Genomic DNA, 16,442 nt, shown 5'->3' with positions numbered 1-16,442 from the left:
ATCTGCCGTAAAAGGAGCAGGTAGACATCTGAGCCTGGGTCTTTGAACGTCCAAATTTTTGAGATCCTCTAAATTTTCTAACCTTTCCTTTCGCCTGGATCTATATCATTATAGATCTGAAATATTTGACATTAAAATAAAGTTAGATAATTAAAATTTTACTAATTCATCGCCATTTCTGTCCGTAAATTTAAACCATTTGTGAACCAGTATTCATTGAATTGTAGATTTCGATCCATGCCTTTAATTTCTAAAACAACCGCATATCTCTCTAACATGAAAAACAATCGTTTTTAAGAAACGCACTCTGTAAATATAATATAAATTATGTCGGGCATTTAAAAAAATATATATACTTACGGCTCAATTCTTCATATCAACCCCTGCTAACAAACGCCTTTATTAATAGGAAACTCCCTTTTTATGCGCAATTTTCGTAATTTATCTGCATTGAAATTATAGCCCTGGTCTTAATATTTATTCTCCATAGCTGTTCTTTATCGTGATTTAAATACAATTTGGTGGCTCGATTCATGAGCCACTTATTTGTCACGGATCTCAATGTCTGACCTTGTTTAATAAGTTGATTTAACTCAACAATTTTCTTTAATTCTTGCAATCTGATATCCCTTTAGTAATGGAAATTTTGTATAATAATCCGTATTTTAAACTTTATTTCAGGAATCCAACTAATCAAACTGCTATTTTCTGAACTATCACATATAAACCCAGCGTCACCTCTTGGATAATCTATTGTAATATTTTAAATATGAACTCTATCAAACCTTTTTCAATTTTTCCCGTAATTGTATGGTTTACAAGTATATCGATATTTTTCCGTAAGGAAGCAAGTTATAACATACCCATTTTCACAAGTTAAACTTTTACATTCATTAACATCTAATAAATTTATTAATTAGTAAACCTTTTTCACAAAATTTTTCCCACTCGGAATAACATTGACATCTAAACAACGAGATTTCGGGATTTCCTTTTGTTAAATTGGGGGAAAGCTTTGTAGTTAAATCTTCACATTCTCCATTAAAACCACAGAAATCCACTCGCGAAAAATTAGGATTACATTCATCTCGTATTATAAAATATAATTATTTTTAGTTAGTTAGTAAATAATTTTTTCTATTGTAAATTTTTGTAATTTATTTTAAGTTTTAATCTTATATTTTGGTGTAAAAATTTTTAAGGAGAAAATATTTAAAATGTTTTCTAAATTCATAATTTTCTAGTTAAATTTAAAAAAAAAAATTGGATAAATAAAATAAATAATCTGGAAAATTTTATTAGCTGATTGTTAAACGGGCAATATATATGTCAGTGAGTGTAATCGGTAGAGAACTAACTTGTAGAAGTTATTAGGCTTGGCCTGGAATCATATTTTTATTTAATGAAGGAAAACAACTTAAATTTCCCTAATGCCTTAAAAACTTTTTCGAAATTTCGGTCCGGACTGCTAAAATATTATAAACAATGTGTCCAGTTCAAAAAATATCCAGCCGGCCTAGTATGCGCATATCCCTAGTAATCGATACAGATTATTCATTTATTCCTCATTTTTAATTCATTAAAAATGAAAAAAGATAATAAATATTCATTTATTCCTCCATTAAAAATGAAAAAAGATAATAAATTAATTATTTTAATTGCTAATTTTAATTCCTATCGAAAAAGAGTTGGTTCAAGTAGACAGGATATCACAGTCGGCACATGAGTGAAAATTGTTTTAAAACATTTAATCTTATAAATTGTTTAACTTTAGGCTGCGTCTTAACAAAAGTTTCTGTAAATTTCTATAAACGATTTGGAAATGAAAGGCCCACACGCTCGATTATAACACAACCTTAGAGACTTATTTATTAAATACTAAAACATCAATTCGTAGTTGGATTCGTTTTCTACTCTCAATCAAAAATAGCAATTTTTTACTTTTCTCGATTTTCATGATAGGATTATAATGAAAGAGATTTAGGCATAACAAACCTATGTCCTGCCATGTTAGGACTTAGGATCTAATTGTAGCTTATGAGCATTTCAAGATTCATTTCTATAGATTATTTGGAAATTAACATTTAACGCTAATACTCTGCAGTTAATAAATCCTAGCATAAGACTAATTAATTATATATGTATAATATGCAAATTTCTTAAAGTTTAAATTAAAAACAAAAAAAACTTAAAACATGTCCTAATTAGAAAATCCTCAAAAAATTTAAACTAGAACGTGAACAAAATTTTATCCACAAAAAGAGGAAAGTGGAAAAGGTTCGAGAACAAATATATTAATAATTTTTTATATAATATTATACTTTCTCCTGGCTTAATTGGAGGTATCTTGCTTGCTATAAATTAATTTTCTAATTTCCAAAAAATTTCGTCTGAATTAAATTTATGTATAATACAAATAAATATCTTCTATTAGTGTTGTCAAAAACCTTTAGACGCTTTAAAAAAAGGCAAAATCAACATTTTAGCCAAAAAAACTTCAAGATTTGGACAAGAGGCCCAAATCTTTCTACAATCTATATGCGAGATCTACAGGTTTAGGTAATATTTTTGGTTTTTTTTAAATAGCTAGAATTGCAGTTTCGACAATATTAATGACATTAACTGCTAATTAATTTAACACAATAAGCTCGTAGATGTAAATCTATTTTTATTATTAGGCTTATATAGTATTCTCTGGCAACGTGTGTTTCTTTATACATACATTTCGAATTAATTTAACTATATATATATATATAAGTTGAGCATGAAGTATTAAATGCCCTTTTTACTGCCAGCTAAGATTAAACCTCAGCCAAAAATTGAAATCTTACCTCGCTTTAAAAAGCGTCTACATGATAAATTTGTTAGAAACAAACCCTCTTCCAAACATACTCTACCTCTTTAAAATAGATTCGCCATTTTACTTTAGTAAATTGATGATGTAAACAAAATTCCTTAAGATTTAATATTATCCCAATTATTTGAACCACTATTTGTAACACTCATTATACAAAATCATAGTTATTTCAGGCATCATAATTTAGGATAGGAATAATAAAAACATTGGTTGTTACTAAAAAGCATTTCCGAGCATGTATAAGTCAAACTTGTAAAAAAAATACCTATGAATGAATAATTTAAAACTTAATTCAGCAATCGAACAATAATTTAGAATCCTTTTACCCTTAAAATCTACAAATATTTTGTCCTTTTATTTTACCCACGACTAGATACCTACTTCAAAAACCACTGTCGCTCATGTAGACGTCTAGAACCAAATTTCGAGGTCTCAGCACCATTTACAATCATGTTTAAAAAAATCATAAAAAGTATTAGTAATTCAAAATTTCTAAAGCTTTCTCTTATCAATTTCTAGCGTATGTCAGATTTTCCCCATAATTTCATATGCCATTCATCTGTGTTAAAAATATTGATACTAGAGGCAGCAATGGTGAGATTTTCTTGCGATCTGATTTGATCATTGGTAGAGTTTAGCGGATTTTTGGCGATATTAATTAAAGATGGCGTATTTCATGTTATACTGTTTTTGCTTCCAAAAAAGAAAAATGGCATTGACCGTTGTGGATAATCATCATTTAAAATTTTATAAATTGTACAATATTTATTACTTTGTAATTATAACCAAGAGCACAATAATTTTATAGAATTCATTATTTTATAAAATAACGATAATATTTTATCATTTCTTATCATTTTAATAGCGTAAATTATTTTAATTTAAATGAACAACACATGAAATAATTGTTGTTAAAAAACATAATATATTGACAAAATTTGATTGGGTAAAAATCATAATTGTAAGTTATTTTTAAGCGAGTAACATTAATTTTAAGTAACTCAATCATTTAATTCCGATAACATTAAACAGAATACCAATAAAATATTATAAGTAACACATCTCAAGATAATAATATGAAATAATTTTATATGCAATTATTTTTGTGTACTTTTCATTTATTTAAAAAGTAAGAAGTAATGACTCTATAAACTATTATTTGGTGTACTTTTCATTTATTTAGAAAGTAAGAAGTAACGAACATATAAACGATAGACACATTGATTTTTTATTTATATAAATCTTCAGATTCATCTGTAAAGGACACTTTAAAGCTAACTCGATAAAAAATTGTTTACAAGGAAACTAGGCAGGTGTCGTAACGTTACAAAAAAGGCATAATATTTAATCTCTAGACTTAGCATAATCTTTTAAAGAGTGTCATACTTAAAACGGATTATTCGATTCGTATTTTACTAATACGAATAACAACATTGTTTCCGAATATGGACAATATATGAGTCGTTGAATCATTTTATCCCAATTATTTAACCCAATGATTCGAAATTATTGGTATAAAATTATTTCTTATATATGGGAGACTGGAGTATATTGCATTTTATAATTTAAAACAAAAAATCAGAAAAAATTGTAGATTAACCCAATCCTTCATCTACAAAATGAAAAAATGTATAGCTTTCTACCTATAATAAAAGCTATGACTAATTATGTAAAGTGTATCATTTATGCCACTCCCAGGGTTAAATTACTAAGCACCAGTGTAAAGTTCTTAAAATAAAATTAAAAAAACTTTATTGTTTTATTGAACCAAATATTTGCAATTTTAATATCTATTTTATTACTTTTAAGTATAATCTAAATTAATCAGTACAATAGAGGAATGTAATGAAATTATCAAAAATAGCCGACTATTTTTAAAATTTTATTTCATATTACACGCAAACTATTTTTAATGTTCCTTTTTGCTCAAAAATATCTTTTATAGAGTTTACACTTTAATTTTTCAAAATTCACCTTAGCTAAGACTTTAAGGAACATGTACGAATCTTTATATCATGAGGATAAATATATTTTCCCTAAAGCAAAATATACCAAATGGTGATTTTTTATAATTTTTTGGGAAAAACGGTTTTTTGGGAAAATGAGGCAAATAAAGAGATGAACATGAGTAATAAATTTTATATGAAAATGCAGCTTCACATCAAATTTTGAGGTCTTTATGCTCATGGTTTGAAAAGTTATTCGCGTTAACAGCATTATCCTGTTAATCGCCCCGGTATCCCTTTTTCGTAAATATAGGTAAATAAAGAGTATATTAGAAAATTAAATAAATATTCAAAACAATCCCAATTTAAATATATTCTTGGTGAAGGAGCCAGGAACCTTTGACTTATATTTCCTATTTCAACTATTTTGATGCAAAACCTGATAAACCTAAATACCTGTAATACTAATAATACTTCAACAACTGTTTTTTTATGGATTTTGATATATGGGCGAACAAAATTCTAATGTTTAACTTGAATTTATTTTATTATATGTATAATTAATATTTTAAAGTTGATTTTATCTTACAACAGCATATTGATTATCTTTTTACATAAATTTATGAATACACGTCGTCGGTCTAGAATTGGAGTGCTCCACTTGTGCAAATGTTTAAAATGAGAAAATCAACATTAAAGTTTAAAATAAAATATAGGAAAAAGTTATTGATTAATTCAGACAATAACTTTGGCAAAAATTAATATTTTTTAATCTATTTTTATTTTTATATATATTTTATTAATAACTCATATAAGAAAAAAGTTTGATCTTTTAAAAAGAAAATCATGTAAACAAAATATAAAAAAAAAAGAATATATATATATATTAAAAGTGAATGTATATTTTAAAAATATCGATGGCTCTAAAAAGCGCTTATAGTAAAAATGTTCCTAAAAAACAGGTATAATTATGTTTGAAAATTTCTAATTGGAGTTTTTGTTTAAGAAAAATTGATTCGCGTGTTAAAAATTTTACATGCTAAAATTAAAAAAAAAATATGTTGATTGTGAGAAATTGCCATTAGTTGAAATGACTATGGCTTGAAAATTAAAGTTATTTAGTATTGAGTATTTATTAATTTTTTTATTTTCCCCGCTAGTAAGAGGGTTTGAATTAATTGATGAGGGAAAGGAAGAGACGCAGGTTACGTCCCAAATTAGGGATTTCTCATTGGACCATGGGGTAGGTTAAACCGTCAGGTCTGAGACCATCTTGTAAAGAGAGGTTTGTTAGTTTTAGGATGTTAGGTATTTTAGCCTTATTAAGAGCGTTATGGATGATTTTATTTATAGCTTTATGCCGGAGGTGGCGACCTTGGCTGCGGGAGCAGTTTAGGCCGTGTCTTGCGTTTGGTTTAACGGGTAGGTTGCAAAGGTGGCAAGTGTGTGAATGTGTAAGCGAGCATCCAAGTCTAAATCCTATGGTAACTCTCAGTTGGTCATTGGTTAAGTGATTATCAAGGGTTAGGCTTGGAAGTGCTTCGAGCCCAGCCGTATTTATAGTTTAGTTGAAGAAGTTGTATATTGCTGATATCGGAAGGGTTAAGACTATTTTGTAATTTCTTTATAAGGGGTTCCAAGATTGATTTATTAGAAATTTCGGTTGGAAATGTTTGACCGTCTGGGATTAGTAGATTCCATCTTTCGATTGCTACTGTTAAGAGATCGTCATTGGGGGTTATGAAAGATGAGATCGCAGAATTGAGCGAAAGACGATTAGAGATAAAAAGAGATAGGGAGAGTAATTCTAAGGGGATCTCGATACCACCAAGTTTAGAGGGTAATTGAGCAAGGTGCCAATTAAAGTCTAATAATGGAAGATTAAGGATCCTTTCCATAAAGGTCTTTAAGCGAATATTATGTTGGGTGAAAAATCCTGAGGAGGTGAATGAGGAGGATGAGTGGAAGAGGTGCGAGATTTTAGGTAAATATAGGCACTTTTTTAATAGATTAAAAATTTGGTGCGATGGGATATGATTGATGAACTTTTCCAAGTTTTGCAACTCGGAGCAGGTTTTATTGATAGTTTTTTCCGAAATTTTATTATTAAGTAATGGGGAGCCCAAGATTTGGATATCTTCAATTTCGATAATATTGTAATCTTTAAATGAGTCTAGGGGAATCTTGGGGTTGAGTATGCAGATTGCTATTTTGGTTTTGTTTAATTCTAAGCTTATTTTGGGGCATTCTCTTTCGAGGTGGTAGAGGGCTTTGCTTATTTGATGTTGGTTACCGCAGAGTGTGCCATTGTCTAGGTACCATAGATTAAGGTCAAGATCAAAATCAGATTTGAGATCTTTCATCATATTATGGATGGCTAAGCAGAAAAGTATAGGGCCAAGGGTACCGCCCTAGTGAACACCCTCTTCGGGGTATATAACGCAACCATTGAAAATGAGGGGAGTGCTATTGGTATAGCAAATGTCAACGATGTGGGGGAAAATGTCGTAAAAGGAATGGAGTGCCGAGGAACGAATACAGTATTGAAGGCGTTCTTAAAATCAATTTTGCAGAGAACGAAGTTTATAGGTGGATGTGTAGGTAGATTCGAAGACAGTGAGAGGCAATATCTACGCCTCCTTTTGTTCCGCAGCCTAATTGGTAATAGCCAAGCAGGGAATGAGTATGGGTTTTTATTTTTTTGCGATAATTTTAGTAATCAGGCGTCTGAAGAAAGAACCGATAGCAATTGGGCGGATACCTCCAATAGGTTTTTCAAATGCAATCAAGTTAGCTCCAAATATTATTTGATGAGCTAATGTGGGGATATCTCTAGTGATTATATTATTGAGGAAGGTTGTAAGTGAGTTAAAAAAAGCTATTTGAATTGGGAGATTTTAGGAATGTTTGGAAGTAGGAAGGTCTATAGCCATCAGGACCTGCTGCTGAAAATTTATTAAATTCGCTTATAGTGTCGCGTATATCTTGGTTTGATATTGTGAGAGGAGGGATATTGTTGGTAAGTTAGTATAAGAAGCTCGTGGATGAAAAGATTTTAGGTTTTCAAGGGTCGCATCATTAGATGGGGCTAGTTTTGTTTGTGAGGAGATTAATTTTTGGGCACCACATACGTCGCCTTCATTTATTTTTTTGGAGATTTTGTTATAGGTTTTATTGAAACTTTCATTAGGATTATTGGGATATTTGATGTGTTCTAGAAATGTTAAGTTACCCATATTTTTAAGTCTGTCTTTTATAAGGTTAGGTAGTGAAATAGATTTTTTTTTCTTTTGCGATTAAGAGACATTTAAAAGGTAAGGTGAAGAGATTATTCCAATGATTTGTGTTTGACAAATCTAAGTTAATATTATCAAATAATTTGGTGAGATGGTCTGTGATATGGTAGTTAACACTAGTTGGGATGTGCTTAATTGTTGGTGTTTTATTAATAAAGATAAATTCTTCTAGTGATTTGTTATTTACTTGTATGTTTTTGGTATTGATTGGGGGTTCTATAAGTTTTGTGCAAAGTGTGTTAGAGCCTGTGCAAGGGAGGGTTGTAGGGCCATGTTTGTAAAGATGGTCATCTTTTTTTATATTTATAAGTTTGTGACAAGTTTGACAGATTCATTTCATGATAATGATGATAGGAAGGTTTGATATTTATTGGGTATAAATAAGTTATTATCCACTTCTACCTCAAAAATTTTGAATGTTTAATAAAATAAAATATAGGAAAAAGTTATTGATCAATTTTAACAATAACTTTGGCAAAAATTAATATATTTTAATCTAGTTTTTATTTATATATATGTTAACGGCAATGTGAAATATTCGGAAATGTGAGATAGTGGTAGGCAGGGTAATTTTGTTACATACAATGTGCACATTGCCGGGTTAAATCAGGCAATGTATTCTATTTTACAAATTAATAAATCTATTATTTATTTGAGATTAATTTATTATTATTTAATATTAATTTATTATTATACATTTATTTTATATATTTTTTTAAATATATTTTAATTTGAAATTTTTTCAATATATTATTTTGATTGATATTTTTTTTAAATATATATTTCTTTTTAATATATATTTTATTTTAATATATATTTTTTTTAATATATATTTTTTTTTAATATAAATTTTTTTTTAAATATATTTTTTTGATTGATATATTTTTTTAATATATATATTTTTTTTGTGTTATATGATTCTTTTAAATATTTTTTTGATAGATATTTTTTTTCTTGATATATATTTTGATCGCTAATTTTTTTATTTTTTGTGTTATATGATTTTTTCAATAAATTTTTTTAGATATATTTTTTTGATTAATATTTTTTTTAAAATATATATTTTTTTTCTTGATATATATTTTGAATTTTTTTTATTTTTTGTGTTATATGATTTTTTTAATAAATTTTTTTAAATATATTTTTTTGATAGATATTTTTTTTTAATATATATTTTTAAAATGATTTTTATATATTTATATTTTATGTAATTTTATCTATTATATATCTTTTGATAGTTAATTTTTTAGGTAAAGTGACAAATGTCATAATCGTTATTTTTTAACTTTTTTGAGTTTTTTTAAAGTAAGTTTTGAAAACATGTTAAACTAAAATTTCAGTTAGGATGTACTATGGAAAAGTGACAATTGTCATAATCGTTATTTTTAAACATTTTTGAGTTTTTTTCAAGCAAATAGGTAAAAATATGTTTGGTAAACATGCTAAATTAATATTTTAGTGAAAGTGAGTATAGAAAAATGAGAATTGTCATAATCGTTTTTTTTGAACTTTTTTAAGTTTTTTTAAAGTAAATAGGTAAAAATAGGTTTTGTAAGCATGTAAATTAATATTTAAGTGAAAGTGTACTGTAGAAAAGTGACAATTGTCATAATCGTTATTTTTAAACTTTTTTGAGTTTTTTTAAAGTAAATGTGTAAAAATATGTTTTGTAAACATGTTAAATTAATATTTCAGTGAAAGTGTACTGTAGAAAAGTCATAATCGTTATTTTAAACTTTTTTGAGTTTTTTTAAAGTAAATAGGTAAAAATAGGTGTTGTAAACATGTTAAATTAATATTTCAGTCAAAGTGTACTGTAGAAAAGTGACAATTGTCATGATCGTTATTTTTAAACTTTTTTGAGTTTTTTTTTGAAGTAAATAAGTAAAAATATGTTTTGTTAACATGTTAAATTAATATTTCAGTGAAAGTATACTGTAGAAAAGTGACAATTGTTATAATCGTTATTTTTAAACTTTTTTGAGTTTTTTTAAAGTAAATAGGTAAAAAAATGTTTTGTAAACTTAAAATTTCAGTTTAGATATGTTTTATATTTTAAAGTCACTAACAGTAATATCAACAATAAAATTCCTAAATTCGCTTTTATTTATATATTTAAAATTAATGATGAGTTATTTTCCTGCAAATCGTCAATGTGATTTAATTAAATTCGAGATTTTATTATGAATAAATTAATCACTTCAAATGATAAAAAATTCCACTATTATGATTAAACTTTAATCTTCATAGCATCCTGAATTGTTTTTTAACATAATTTATAATAGTAGGCCGATATAAGATTAAAATAATTGTAAGATTAATTTATTTTTTTCTAAAATGTTAACTACGAAATATATTTAAATATAGAATCCTGCATCAGTTATTTGTAAATCAACTCACTATTATATCTTTGACTCATTTATTTCAATTCTGTGAGTATATACATTTTAAATATTTATTCACTTTAGTGAACGATCTGAAATTACAAGTTAGAGCTAATATTGAAATTTAAATCTATCAAAGTATTAAATAGCTTTTCGAAAATAAATATATTTACGAAATAAATTTTAGCATTTTCAAAGTTAGCCCTGGTATTTATATTTATTTTAAATAATTACTAAGATTATACATCAAACATTATAAGTTTATCTATGTTTTTTGCGAGAAATGAAGGCTTTTGGATAATTTTTTTTTACTATATTTTATTGAATAATGCTAGGCTCTCTCTTTGAAGGCCTTTGGTCAATTTATGTTTTAAATTTTCTTCGGGTTTATAATCTTTTTTTTTAATATTTCTCACAAATTTTATAAGGTCATTATTTTTATTCATTTTTTTATATTTTTGTGACATCATATACGCACTTTTAGTTATTTGATAGGGGCAAATTCTTTATTATTTTAAATAAAATTTACCAAATCAGACACATTTGGTAAAATGGGTGGGAATTTTTTCTTCTCCCCCACCCCTATCATATTTATATACTTCTTAATATTATTAAAAAATATTTTTACGCTATATTATTAACGGAAATCTCGTAGCAAGCCTGATCTTGTAAGATTTTGTATCTTCACAATAAAAAGACAATTGTCACTTTTCTATACTACACTTTCCCTGAAATATTAATTTAACATGTTTACTAAACATATTTTTACCTATATACTTTAAAATAACTCGAAAAAGTTTAAAAATAACAATTATGACAATTGTCACTTTTCTACAGTACACTTTCACTGAAATATTAATTTAACATGTTTACAAAACATATTTTTACCCATTTACTTTAAAAAAACTCAAAAAAGTTCAAAAATAACGATTATGACAATTGTCACTTTTCTATAGTACACTTTCACTGAAATATTAATTTAACATGTTCACAAAACATATTTTTACCCATTTATTTAAAAAACTCAAAAAAGTTTAAAAATAACGATTATGACAATTGTCACTTTTCTACAGTACACTTTCACTGAAATATTAATTTAACATGTTTACAAAACATATTTTTACCCATTTACTAAAAAAAACTCAAAAAAGTTCAAAAATTACGATTATGACAATTGTCACTTTTTTATGTACACTTTCACTGAAATATTAAATTAACATGTTTACAAAACATATTTTTACCTATATACTTTAAAAAAACTCAAAAAAGTTCAAAAATAACGATTATGACAATTGTCACTTTTTTATACTACACCATCACTGAAATATTAATTTAACATGTTTACAAAACATATTTTTACCTATATACTTTAAAAAAATCAATATAGTTCAAAAATAACGATTATGACAATTGTCACTTTTCTATAGAAGTCTTACACTGAAATATTAATTTAACATGTGTACAAAACATATTTTTACCTATTTACTTTAAAAAAACTCAAAAAAGTTCAAAAATAACGATTATGACAATTGTCACTTTTCTATACTGCACTTTCACTGAAATATTAATTTAACATGTTTACAAAACATATTTTTACCTATATACTTTAAAAAAACTCAAAAAAGTTCAAAAATATTATGACAATTGTCACTTTTCTATAGAAATCTTTCACTGAAATATTAAATTTACATGTGTACAAAACATATTTTTACCTATTTACTTTAACTCAAAAAAGTTCAAAAATAACGATTATGACAATTGTCACTTTTCAATACTACACTTTCACTGAAATATTAATTTAACATGTTTACAAAACATATTTTTACCTATTTACTTTAAAAAAACTCAAAAAACAAAAATAACGATTATGACAATTGTCACTTTTCTATACACTTTCACTGAAATATTAATATAACATATTTACAAAACATATTTTTATATCTATTTGCTTTAAAAAAACTCAAAAAAGTTCAAAAATAACGATTATGACATTTGTCACTATTACCTAAAAAATTATCTATCAAAGATATATAATAGATAAAATTACGTAAAATATAAATATATAAAAATATTTTAAAAATATATTAAAAAAATTTATTAAAAAAATATATTAAAAAATATAAATCAAAAAAATTTATTAAAAAATCATATAACACAAATTAAAAAAAAATTAACGATCAAAAGATATAATCAAATATAAATTTTAAAAAAATATATAATTAAAAAAAAATATCAATCAAAAAAATTATTTAAAAATTTATTAAAAAAAATCATATAAACACAAAAAATATAAAATATAAAAATAAATATATTTGAAAAAATCATATAACACAAAAAATATAAAAAAAAATACAAAAAAAAAATACAAAAAAAAACAATCAAAAAAATATATTTAAAAAAATTTATTAAATAAATCATATAACACAAAAATAAAAAAAATTAGTGATTAAAAAATATATTGTAACAAATTAAAATATATTTTAAAAAAAATATAAAATAAATTTATAATAATAAATTAATATTAAATAATAATAAATTAATCTCAAATAAATAATAAATTTATTAATTTGTAAAATAAAAATACATTGCCTTAACCCGGCACACAATAACAAAATTACCTTGCCTACCACTACCTCACATTGCCGCTAACATATATATTGGGGGGTTTGACTAAACTGAAAATGCTTAGGTAAAAATTTTTATATTATCTATTATTTGTAGTGAGATTCATTTTCCTATGATATAAATAACTTATAAAAAATTAAATTATTAGATGTATTCAAAAATATAATTAAATTTTAAATTTCAATAATATTAAATCCGCAGGATGTCGTATTATTATTTTATAAAAAAAATTTAAAATTATTTTTTGTTTTATTATATTCTAAAATCATATTGTAATATTACTTAAAAAGTAAGCTAAATTCCATATATTATCTATCAAAAATTGATTCGAAAAATTGCAAGAACAAATATAGGTTTTTATAAATTAATATGATCACATTTTAATGGTTAAAGTAAGATAAATTAATTTTTTAAAATAATTTTTGCATACTTGCTATTAATATTTTTCCTAAATAGCCAATTTGTTTTTATTGCCATTATTACAATATGGTTCCACGTCATTACAGAGAAAACAATTACAGAGAAACTTTTACAGAGAAAACAATTACAGAGAAACTTTTACAGAGAAAACAATTAAAGAGAATGTCGTTTAAAGAGAATGTCGTTTAAAGAGAAAACAATTAAAGAGAATGTCGTTTAAAGAGAATTTTTTTATAGAGAATTATTTTATAGAGAATATATTTTACAGAGAAACTTTTACAGAGAAAACAATTAAAGAGAATGTCGTTTAAAGAGAATTTTTTTATAGAGAATTATTTTATAGAGAATGTTTTTACAGAGAATGATTTTATAGAGAATGATTTTATAGAGAATGTTTTTACAGAGAATGATTTTATAGAGAATGATTTTATAGAGAATTTTTTATAAAATTTTATTTAAAGAATATGATTATATTATAAAAAATGTTAATCTATATAATATATAACATTTTTGTATAAATTTGTGTAATTATTACTTAGGGTGTGCATATTGTTTTTCTGGCCAGTCAAAACATAGTATGTATTGACTGGCATGTGTTAACTTTTATTATAAATATTAAATATTTCGATATGTATGAAATACTTACAAAAGACCAATCTTACATCTCAATTTACCATCATTTATTTAATACATTAATATCTTAATTATCTTTTTGCTAAACTTTCTTAAATTTGTTCATCATTTGAAATAAAGTGAGTTTTTTAGAAAGAGATACTAATTTTGAAAGAAATCGGTCCAATAGATAAAATTTAATTTTTTTATATCATTATATTTGGTAGCATTAAAATAGAGTAAAATTGACACAATGCAAAACTCTATTTTTGAATTTCAGAAAGTTTTATAATCTTATATCATGTTTAAATAAAATTTTCGAAGGTTACAAATTTTAAATTATAGATGTGACACACGGATAATCTATTCTTTAGTTAAAAGATATTTGTCAAGAAGCGACAAACCTTAATCGTACACCTCTATGTGGTTATCAAAATATTTTTATGGCAGTAAAAGTGTTTATCAATTGAAAACAATCTATGTTATGTTATTCTATATAAACGACATTCTCTATCATTGTTTTCTCTATAAAAGTTTCTCCATAATTGTTTTCTCTATAAAAGTTTCTCTATAATTGTTTATTTTGTAAATGTTTGTCACTAAAGACCATTTTAGAATATTTTAAGTAATAATTTAATTATTTTTTTAAGTAATAATTTAATTATTAAGTAATAATTTAATTATTTTCTTTTTAAATTTTGATAAATTTTTTTTAAATTATGGCTGAATTTATTTTAAGTAGTCGAAACAATCATCAGTTACTACTTCTTGATTTTTACTTATTTCAAAAGGAAAAAACATCTAACCAAATAACCTATTGGAGATGTATTCAATTCAATGTGGACGAATGCAGTGGACGTGCAAGAACTAAGAACGGAATCCCTATATTCCACAATCATAAACAACCAGACATTGCAGATATTGAAGCAAGAAGAGAGCTAAATAGAATTAAACAAGTGGCTTCTAGTTCCCAATCTCTGCCCAATAATATAATAGCCGATATATCTAGCAATATATCCATAGCCGCCACTGGGAAAATGTCCAGTTGTTCCTTAATTAAAAGGACAATTCAAAGGAAAAGACGCCAAGTAGGAAGAGCGCCTGCCGTTCCTGTAAGCCTGATTGACTTGGTCATACCAATCGAATATCAATTATCCAATAATAATGAACAATTTTTACTTTATGATAGTGGTCATCATGATCACCGATGCATAATATTTTCTACCATTAAAAATTTACAATTTTTATCAACATGCGATAAATGGTATGCAGATGGCACATTCAAAACATGCCCCCCTCTCTTCCAGCAAATATACACCATCCACGGGATGAAACATAAAACCATTATTCCCGCTATTTATGTTCTGATGGCATCACGTCGCCAACAAGATTACCTTAATATTTTCAATCAAATTAAAAATTTCCAAATTTTTTTAAATCCAAAAGTTATTATAATTGATTTTGAATTAGCAGCCTTATCTGCTTTTAAACAGTCATTTCCAATGACTGCAATGCGCGGGTGTCTGTTCCATATGTCGCAATGCATATGGCGCACGGTCCAGAAAAATCCCCGCATTTGCAATGCATACAAAAGCGAAACTAATTTTGCTATGTATATAAAGATGCTAATGTCACTGGCATATGTCCCAGTTGAGGACGTAATTCACGGATTTGAGGAATTATGTGCCTCCATATTCTATCAAGAAAATAGGGCTATTCTCGCCCCCTTGATAGAATATTTTGAAGAGACATGGATTGGGAAAATGATAGCGATGGAGAGTAGGTCTCCAATATTTGGTATTTCCCTATGGAATTGTTATGAATCGACACTAGCTAGTGAACCGAATACAAATAATTCTGTAGAGGGCTGGCATCGGAGTTTTTCTTCTCATATAAGTTCCCATCATCCAACGATCTGGAAATTTATAAAGAGTTAGTAATTATATTGTATTTTAAATTTTAAAAATTTTTTCATTTATAGCTCTCAAAGACGAAGATAGCCTTAATAGTTACAAATTGGAACAATATTCTTTAGGACTATTAGCTCCAGTGTCAAAGAAAGAATATCGAGAAAGATCCAAAAGGATTCTTCTAATTGTTGAAGATTTCCATTCAAGAACCATGATGGATTATTTAAGGGCTTTATCCCACAATTTAAATTTAAATGTTTAATTTAATAATATAATTGTATTTTTTTATATTAGTATATTATTTATACTATGTTTATTTGGATTTATTATGAATAAAAATTTATTTGATATTTCGAAATGAACATTGCTAACCTCTTATTTGGTATTTTATC

General features: G+C 25.7%; 1 protein-coding gene across 1 annotated transcript; it reads left to right on the top strand.

The window, feature by feature from the left end:
- The first annotated feature begins 14,859 nt into the window (after positions 1–14,859).
- Positions 14,860–16,312, top strand: LOC135929050 (uncharacterized). Its single transcript, XM_065465544.1, has 2 exons — positions 14,860–16,072; positions 16,122–16,312. Exons 1-2 carry the CDS (start codon positions 14,860–14,862, stop codon positions 16,310–16,312), a joined length of 1,404 nt encoding a protein of 467 aa, XP_065321616.1.
- The last annotated feature ends 130 nt before the right edge of the window (positions 16,313–16,442 follow it).

This window comes from Gordionus sp. m RMFG-2023, chromosome 1 (genome assembly GCF_954871325.1).
Source record: "Gordionus sp. m RMFG-2023 chromosome 1, tfGorSpeb1-WG-v2, whole genome shotgun sequence".
NCBI lineage: Eukaryota > Metazoa > Nematomorpha > Gordioida > Chordodea > Parachordodidae > Gordionus > Gordionus sp. m RMFG-2023.
The sequence above is the reverse complement of the archived record's forward strand: the minus strand, read 5'-3'. Positions and strand labels throughout refer to the sequence as shown.